Below are 9,659 nucleotides of genomic sequence, written 5' to 3' on the forward strand. Positions count from 1 at the left end.
AAGATGCAATGGGCTTCCAGTAAATTCCCATTTCATCTCAGCTAGCCGTCCGTGACTACTAGGAAGGTACACTCCTATAGCTCCAAAATGGACTCTCAAGCACATGGAAGACGGAGGCTTGAAAAAATCGTTATGAAATGGGAATTTACCGGAAGCCCATTGCATCTTTATCACTCCGTTGCTTTTGTATGTTCTAACGCTTTGCGTTTCATGTAAATTGTGATATTTGACCTGTTGGTCAAATGCTTGACATCCATACACTCCCCACCCCCCAAATCCCCAGGATGTTCAGAGGCCAGAATGGCAATCCTACTTGAACCAGTGTGCCTAGTCAACCCCAAACTACCAGGTCGCCCCTATGCAAGTTTGCTCATTAGGGGAATCAGTCAGGGAGTTTTGGTGTCAGAAACGAGAAGGCAAGCTGCTGTTCTCCGGATACGGTTCTGGGGGCTGGCAGGGGGATCCCGTAACAGCAGGCATCTCCCTTGGGCATAAAAAAACAACTTGTTTTGATACTGGTTTCTTGTTTCCATCCCCTCCAACCAGAAAGGCCAGCGGTTCCTCAGTGCTCGATAATCGGCGACGTGGGTTATGGAAACGACATCACTTTGCGCTGCTTCGCCTCCGCGGGCTCCCCACCCCTCAGCTACCGTTGGTCCATGACAAGCGGGCCAGGCTTCAGAGACTGGATGCCCGGAGGACTGGGTAAGTGACAAAGGCCCCGGAGAAGCAAAGGGCATTCTTCAGAAGGACGAACAGGGCAGCGATGCATAGTTATGCTTGCAGAACTCACAAGATGTTGATGGGATCACCAGCTTAGATGCCTTTAAAAAAAAAAAGGCACTGGGTAGATTTACGGAGGACAGCCAAATGGAACTTCCACATTCAGAGGCAGTCTATCTCTGAATACCACATGCTGTGCACAGCTTGCACAAGGAGGAGGGCTGTTGTGTTCATGCCCTGGGCAGGAGAGATTGCCAACAGCTGACCTAGGGTGGCAAAAGCCCTTAGGCTGGTCCCAACCCTCTCTCTTTCTGCCAAATAGGATCTGTGCCTGGTGACCTTCACATCTACGGCTTGAGCGATGAACACCTGGGAACCTACCAGTGCAGCGTGGGTAACAATGTGGGCGTGGCCTATTGCTCTGTGGATATCTCCATAGGCGGTAGGTGTGGCAGACGCAGAGATCCCGGTGTCAAAACCGAAAACCAGATAATTCCGACAAAATTGTAGGAGATAAGTCCTAATGCTCTGTTTCTTTTGTGGGGGAAAGGCAAATCTCTGCCCTTGGGGGTTTTAGGATAACAATGGTTGCAGACAGTTTAGAAAGGCCCTTGTCTAGATCTATGGATTGGCCATATTTGGAATATATGTTCCAGTCCCCCCATCTCAAAAAGGATGTTGTGGGGCTGGAAGAGGTGCAGAAGGGGCAATCAAAGTGATCAACCATTGGAACATCTTCCCGGTGAAGGAAGGCTGAAGAGTTTGGGGCTTTTTGGTTTAGGGAAAAAATTATCAGATGTGATAAAAGTGTATAAAATTATGCCTGGCAGGAAGAAAGCAGATAGAGCAGATTTTTTCCCCTCCCTCTCCTAAATCCTAGGCCTAGATTCAGGACTAGCCAAAGCAAGTACCATTTCACCCAGTGCGTATGAACCCATGGAATCCACTGATACAAGATGCAAACTGCTGGCTTTAGGTGGCTTTGAGAGGGGACGTAGACAAATTCATGGAGGTCTGTCAATGGGTGTTAACACATAAGTGTGAAGTGGAACCTCCATGTTCCGAGACAGAGTACCTCTGAAAGGCAGGGAGCTGTTCCTGTTGACAGCAGAGGATAGGACTCGCAATAATGGGTTTAAATTGCAGGCAGAAGGGTACCCGCTGGATATTAGGGGGAAATTTTTTACAGTAAGAGTTGTTCGACAGTGGAATCGGCTGCCTAGGGAGGTGGTGAGCTGCCCCTCACTGGCAGTCTTTAAGCAGAGGCTGGACAAACCCTTGTCAGGGATGCTCAAGGCCGATCCTGCATTGAGCAGGGGGTTGGACTAGATGGCCTGTATGGCCCCTTCCAACTCTATGATTCTATGAAAACCACTTACCAGGGGGTGGCAATCATAGGGGGAGGCAGTTACCCTTCCACCCTACTTGTGGGCTTTGTGGGGGGGAGTCTGGCTCTCCACCGTGGGGAAACAGGGTGTTCAGCTAGGTAGACCCTCCTAGGAAGTTCGTCTTATGATCTTATAAAATACTGTTTTCCTCAGTCAGAAACATGTCCAGAAAAGCACCAAGAGGGTTTGAAATGCCAAGACGGAGCCAGAGAAGGGTGGGATTTGGGGAGGGGAGGGACTTCAATGGGATATAATGCCATAGAGTCTACCTTCCAAAGTGACCATTTTCTCCAGGAGAATTGATCTCTGTTGCCTGGAGATCAGTTGTAATAGCAGGAGGTCACCAGGCACCACCTGGGGGTTGGCAACCGTACTCGTTGTCAATACCTTTTCCAGCTAATTCTCACCAAGGAACTATCCGTTAGCTATTGGAAGCTAACCCATGTTATACAAAGCACGAGGAGGTCTATGTTAAGCAAACATTCAGGCCACTGGAGGATTCCAATGTGAACAGATTAGTGAATTAACAGTGTAATCCTAAAAAGTTACACCCTTCTCAGTCCATTCAAGTTAATGGGACACAGAAGAGAGTAACTGTGTTTAGGATTGCACTGTAAATGTGCCTATAAGTCTGACTTGAACAAGTGCTCTCAGAGCCAAAGAAGGAAGGCAGAAGGAGTCATTTAGTTCAGATCCTTTCAATATTTGTGTGTGTGTGTGTGTGTGTGTGTGTGTGAAGTGCCTTCAAGTCGCAGCCGACTTACGGCAACCCCTTTTGGGGTTTTCATGGCAAGAGACTAACAGAGGTGGTTTGCCAGTGCCTTCCTCTGCACAGCAACCTTGGCATTCCTTGGTGGTCTCCCATCCCAATACTAACCAGGGCTGACCCTGCTTAGCTTCTGAGATCTGACGAGATCAGGCTAGCCTGGGCCATCCAGGTCAGGGCTGAACATTTTTACCAGTGTGGTAAAGCTCAGCATTTTTAACTCTACTTATGTTCCACCCCGCCTCTTGACCTAAGTTCTCTCAGAGCACCTCCCGAATTCTAAAAGCTCAGTCCGACAGAGGATAAAATGACGTCCAAAACGTGTTTGTCTCAGAGGTGCCGCAAAACTATGTTTGTCTTGATACCGATCAAAGCACCTCAGAAAAACTCGTAGGCAGAAGAAATGCCTCGGCTGTTTCCCTGCCCTACCTCTCTTTCACTCCAGATAACCTCTCCTCAGAAACCACCTGTTCTTCCTCCCTTCCTGCAAGGTGCTGCACAGTTCTTCCGCCATCCATTTTTTCCTTCTGAGGCTGAAAGGGGGTGGGCAATCTTCCTCAGCCAGCGTGGTGTAGTGGTTAAGAGCGGTGGTTTGGAGTAGGTGGACTCAGATCTGGAGAACCGGGTTTGATTCCCCCACTCCTCCACGAGCGGCGGAGGCTAATCTGGTGAACCGGGTTGGTTTCCACACTCCTACACACGAAGCCAACTGGGTGACCTTGGGCTAGTCACAGCTCTCTTAGAGCTCTCTCAGCACCACCTACCTCACAGGGTGTCCGTTGTGGGGAAGGGAAGGTGATTGTAGGCCGGTTTGATTCTTCCTTAAGTGGTAGAGAAAGTTGGCATATAAAAACCAACTCTTCTCCTTCTCCTCCTCCTTCTTCTGGCTGCTGTATCAATATAGCAGCTGTTTTGCAAGGACTCAAACCCAGATCTCCTCAGACCCAATCTGGCACCCTTAACTATAGGGATCAGGGCGAAACCAGACGTGATGGCCATCTCTATAGCATTGAAGTCCCTTCCCAAACCCTGCCCTCCTCAGGCTCTGCCCCAAAAACCTCCCGCTGGGGACAAAGAGGGACCTGGCAACCCTATAGAGGCCCCTGACTGGCCACTGTGTGAACAGATTGCTGGACTGATGGACCTTGGTCTGATCCAGCGGGGCCTTTCTTATATTCTTATGAGATCTCCAAGCCCCACCTGGAGAGCGGCAACCCTATGATACCCCAGTGAAGTCCCTCCCTTCCCTCCTCAGGCTGTACCCCCAAAATCTCCAGGTATTTCCCTACCCAGAATTGGCAACCCTAAGTGTGAATGATGCCTGAAACCCTTTCTGCCCGTTGCAGGGCTCGGCCGTGGCTGGGTCATCGGGGGATCGGTTCTCAGCAGCCTCCTCGGCATGGCCCTGATCATCGGCGGCATTGTCTGGTGCTGCTGGTGCTGCTGGGGGAAAGGATGCTGTGGGTCAGGCGTCGGCTGCTACTGCGGGGACAACTACTGCTGGGACTGCTGCTGGGGTGGCCAGAGGGAGGACCCGCCGGAGCAGCAGGGCACCAAAGGCAACGACATCTGGTAAGTGCCCTATGAGACCGAGCCCTGCAAGGAAAGGCCAAGGGACTCATTGGGAATGTTCAAGTCTGGAGAAGAGGCGGTCGAGGGGGGACAGGATTGCTCTCTTGAGGGATTTGAAAGGCTGTCACCCACTTAGAGGAGGGCAGGGAGCTGTTCCTGTTGGCAGCAGAGGATAGTGTGTGTTTGGTGGGGGGGGAATGGAAATTAATCCAGTCCCTTATGTGGGGCAACATCCCGGCACTCACTTGTTGCGGGATATACCACCTTTGTAAATCAGCAGAGATAAAAACAGCCAAAAGCTATGTGGAGGAATATAAACAACACACGTATTTAAGATAAAAGAAAATTGTATTTAATAAAAGATTATAAAGTTCCATAGATCAGATCAGATCACCTTTATTAGCATAATATTGATGGTCGCAAGGTCAGAGATAACCAGGTAGTACATATCTAGATTAAAATTAGGTTTGAATCTTAACAGCATCTGCTAAAAACTCTGCCGCCTTCACCATAACATCAGTTGAAATGTCATTCATGCTGATTAAGGGTAATATAAATTTTTTACGGGGCTCGTCATGTAAAGACAATCTAAAATAATGTGTTGAAAGGAGTAAGTTCTGTAAATAAACAACATTCTCTCCTTAAGAGGTTTGTACTACTTTTCTTATATTGACTGAAACATTGTTACTTCTTCTTGAGTGTGAGGCAGAGAGCGAACACAGAGTTACTTAGAGTGACTTCCTTCTGACAGTCAGTACTGACTGAATGACAGTTGGAAGTGTCCGTTAGAAGCAACTGCCACCTGAAGAGAGGGGCCGACTCCACAGGAGCACAGAGCCCCATGCCAATCAAACTAGGCCCAGCATTAAATCCAACAGATAGGACTCACAATAATGGGTTTAAATTGAGGGAGGAAAAGTACCGATTGGATATTGTATGTGTTAAGTGCCGTCAAGTCGCTTCCGACTCATGGCGACCCTATGAATGAAAGTCCTCCAAAATGTCCTATCTTTGACAGCCTTGCTCAGATCTTGCAAATTGAAGGCTGTGGCTTCCTTTATTGAGTCAATCCATCTCTTGTTGGGTCTTCCTCTTTTCCTGCTGCCCTCAGTTTTTCCTAGCATGACTGTCTTTTCCAGTGACTCTTGTCGTCTCATGACGTGACCAAAATACGACAGCCTCAGTTTAGTCATTTTAGCTTCTAGGGTCAGTTCAGGCTTGATTTGATCTATAACCCACTGATTTGTTTTTTTGGCAGTCCAGGGTATCCGTAACACTCTTCTCCAACACCACATTTCAAAGGAATCTATTTTCTTCCTATCAGCTTTCTTCACTGTCCAGCTTTCACACCCATACATAGTAATAGGGAATACGATGGCATGAATTAATCTAGTCTTGGTGGCCAGTGACACATCCTTACACTTCAAAATATTTTTTAGCTCCTTCATGGCTGCCCTTCCTAGTCTCAATCTCCTTCTGATTTCTTGGTTGCAGTCTCCCTTTTGGTTGATGGTGGAGCCAAGGATATTAGGGGGATAAAATTACAGTAAGAGTTGTTTGACAGTGGAATCGGCTACCTGGGGATGTGGTGAGCCCCCCCTCACTGGGAGTTTTTGAGCAGAGGCTGGACAAGCACTTGTCAGGGATGCTTTGGGCTGATCCTGCATTGAGCAGGAGGTTGGATTAGATGGCCTCTATGGCCCCTTACAACTCTGATTCTATGCCCTAGAGCCCATTCTCCAAAGCCGCCATTTCCTCAGGGGTGCTGATTAGTTTGTCTGGAGATTAGTTTTAATTCTGAGAGATATCCAGGCCCTGCCTGGAAGGTGGCAACCTCAGCTGCAAAAGATCCAGGGCACTATGTCTCCCCTGGGGCCTAGAAACATAGCACTGGAAGGAACCTCAAGGGTCTTCTAGTCCAACCCCCTGCACAACGCAGGAAATTCACAACTACCTCCCCCCCCCACTCCCCCAGTGACCCCTACTCTATGCCCAGAGGAAGGCAAAACCTCCTCCTGCATCCTTGACCAATCTGGCCTGGAGGAAAATTGAGGACAGCCATTGGTTTTGACAACTGGGGTCTCAGGTACTTGGGGTTTTTTTCAGGTGGTAGATTTCTCTTCCAGCACTGAGAAAATCTTGTTGACCCAGAGGTAAGTAGCAAAATTTGTTTGCACATCTGGGTGAGTGTCGTGATTATTTCTTGGGGGGGAGGGATCCTGATATTGTACATTCAGACTAGGGTTGCCAGGTCCCTATTTACCACCGGCGGGAGATTTTTGGGGTGAAGCCTGAGGAGGGTGGGGTTTAGGGAGGGGAGGGACTTCAGTGCCATAGATTCCAATTGCCAAAGCAGCCATTTCCTCCAGGTGAACTGATCTCTCTCGGCTGGAGATCAGTTGTAATAGCAGGAGATCTCCAGCCAATGCCTTGAGGTTGGCAATCCTAAGGAGGCGGCGCCAGCCCCAAAATGACTGCCGCACCTTACCTTCAATCACATCGCAAAGATCTTTGTGCTGTGGTATCAGCCGCCGCCGATGCATCCTTTTTAAAAAGCTGCAAAGCCAATGAAATCTTCAATGGCCAATCTGAAACCTTTCAGGGCCCACCTGGCCCGACCCACACTCTAAAAACATTTGGCAGTTGCCAGGAAAAGTGTCGGTGGGTGGGGACCCCTGAATGTCTGCCTGGTCCCTTTTGTGATGGGATGATTTTCCAAATTGCTATTGTACCTCTTAGTTTGGATTCAGACACAGTTACAGAAGGCCTCTCATCTAAAGCAATAGAGACCAGGCACATGGTTTCTGATTGAAAAGCCTAGCAATTCCACATCTACAGTTCTTAAGTCACCACCTTGACCCAATTCTCCTCGTAGTCTCTCTGTTTACAATAGCAAGGTGACGGGTGATGAAGCTGTAAAGACAGCAAGTTAAAACTGAAGAAAAAACACACCAAGTAATTACTTTTCTGGTTTTCAGTGTGACATGCAAATAATATTTAATGTGTGAAAAGCACCTTAACCACCGGGTGTGTTACCAAAGAATGCACAAGAGCCTGATGGGTCTCCCCCTCGGGCTTCCAATCTGACTAGAAATAAAATGACAAAGGAAGGAAACCAACAGGTGATGATGGAGAAGAATGAAAACCTAATTATGAGCTAGGAGGAGTAAGAGAGCGAGAGACAGTGAGAGAGAGGGAGGGAGAAAATGGAACCACCGGTGTGGATCAGAAGAAAGGAACAAATAGGAAATGTGAAGTGTTTAACCTGGAAGTGCAGAAGTAAACAAATATCTTGGGCAACGAGAAAGGGAAGAGCCGGCTGAACATACCTGAACCGACTGTAAGGCTTTGGGTACCTCCCAGTTGGAAGTTCCCCAGGAGGAAGCCATGAACGTGGAGAGAGCAGGGGACACCCAAGGTGTTCCTTGCCCTATTCGTTTATTCACAAATATACAGATTGAGCAAGCTGGCACCCAGCACTAGGGCAAGAATGGACATCCCTCCCTCCATTAGGGTTGCCAGCACCGGGATGGGGAATTTGTGTTTTCTAGTAAACCTTGAACCGAAACAACCCATATCCTCTTGGTTTTTAAAGCAATGGAAGACTGGGGTATTGCAGGCTAGATTTAATACAGTAGGCGCAGTAGAGCTTCCAGCCATAGACAGTAGTGGGAGGCTGTTGTGATACAAATACGGCTATTACTGAGCAAGCTTATCTTTAGTTTCATTTGCAAAATGCTGGAGGATATGACACATGCCCGAGTGTGGATTTTTGCACCTCCCCGTCTCTTCCTCCTTCCCACTTCCACATGTTTATCCATTTAAATACCTATTTGGTGACTTACCGTATTTACTCGAAAGGAAGACGACTCTGATTGTAATACAACCGCCCCCTAAAAGTGTTATACACAAAAAGATCTCTATCATTGGACTCAACTGCAACTTGTATGCCAGTTGAAGACGACCCTATATATTTTTTTGGGGGGTGGCTTGTCAGTACAGTTGCTAGGTGGGTGGTTTCAGCAGGCATTTGCCCGCCAATCCACCCATCTGCTCCAGAGCAGCAATCGTGTGCACATGCAGCTACACACACATGATGCTGGACTCTATGGCACTGAAGTCTCTCTCTTCCCTAAACCATGTCTCCTCAGGCTCTGCCCCAAAAACCTCCCACCTGGGGTGAAGAGGGACCTGGCAACCCTATATACAGAGGGTGGAACTGGCAATAGAATAGACTGAATTAATACCACAATTGCCCTATGCTGATAAAAGATGTCTATGCCCATGATGGCAGGTTTTAAAGGGGGAACAGATTGTAATGTATTTCATGTATTTTTTGTATTTTATGTTTATTTTTTGTTCATTTGTTTTAATAAAATTAAATACATACTTTTAAAAAAATAATGACATGCCCTACAGCTGATAATGCTTGTTTTTGTTTTCTGTCACCCCTAGCGTCGATGCTGAAGCTCCCCCAAGCAGACCAGGTAGTCAGGCCTTCAGCCGGGCAAGCAGCATGCGTTCCCTCCTCGGCTACCAAACGCGGAACGGGGCCCAGTATGCTCAAGGCCGCAAGCAGTTGCCCCAAATCGTTCAGGTAAAGATGACCTCTCCCCCTGCCAGTGAAATGAGTCTTATTCTAGCTGCTGACATCCCGTCTCCTGATATTTCCGATCAGAGCGATGTGCCTGACCCCATCTACACCACCAAGGGGAGGTCTCCGTACACCCCCGTGAACTCCTCTCCCATCTACACCAAGAGTAGGCAGTCCAACAACTCGCCTTCCCAGGTCCACATCTACACCGACCCGCACAATTACAACCCTCCTTCGGACTCGGACAGCACCCAGTGGGACAGAAGCACCCCCAGATCTTACAAAGGCGCAGTGGTCATGATGCGATCGGCGAGCAAGGAAGGCCTTTTGATATGAGCCCAGGGTGGGTATGGGGGGTATCGGGGCGGGAGGGGGGGAAGAAATGACTCTGACGTTTGCAGAAGGATTTGTCAACTTTCTGCCCTTCAAGTCAAGAAACGAGATTTCAGCCTGTTGGCCAGTGTGAGGCACGGTCGGTTTCTCCGTTTATTAGAAAAGCGGTCTATTGGCATGCAGACAACAGCAGTGCCTAAACGGAGTCATTGGGGGGAAACAGGGAAGGGTTTTGATGACATGCAAGACCTCTCGCTAAGAGAGTGATGGGTCTTTTAAATGT

General features: G+C 48.3%; 1 protein-coding gene across 1 annotated transcript in view; it reads left to right on the plus strand.

Annotated features, from left to right (window-relative positions):
• LOC130480865 (V-set and immunoglobulin domain-containing protein 8-like) overlaps positions 1–9,379 on the plus strand; it is a 28,441-nt gene extending 19,062 nt beyond the window's left edge. Inside the window, exons 4-7 of the mRNA XM_056853486.1 lie at positions 547–705; positions 1,046–1,165; positions 4,224–4,449; positions 8,905–9,379. Of these exons, the coding sequence (XP_056709464.1) occupies positions 547–705; positions 1,046–1,165; positions 4,224–4,449; positions 8,905–9,379 (980 nt within the window). The remainder of the gene's footprint in view (positions 1–546; positions 706–1,045; positions 1,166–4,223; positions 4,450–8,904) is intronic.
• Positions 9,380–9,659: the final 280 nt, after the last annotated feature.

The sequence above is a fragment of the Euleptes europaea genome, chromosome 7, assembly GCF_029931775.1.
Source record: "Euleptes europaea isolate rEulEur1 chromosome 7, rEulEur1.hap1, whole genome shotgun sequence".
Taxonomy (NCBI): domain Eukaryota; kingdom Metazoa; phylum Chordata; class Lepidosauria; order Squamata; family Sphaerodactylidae; genus Euleptes; species Euleptes europaea.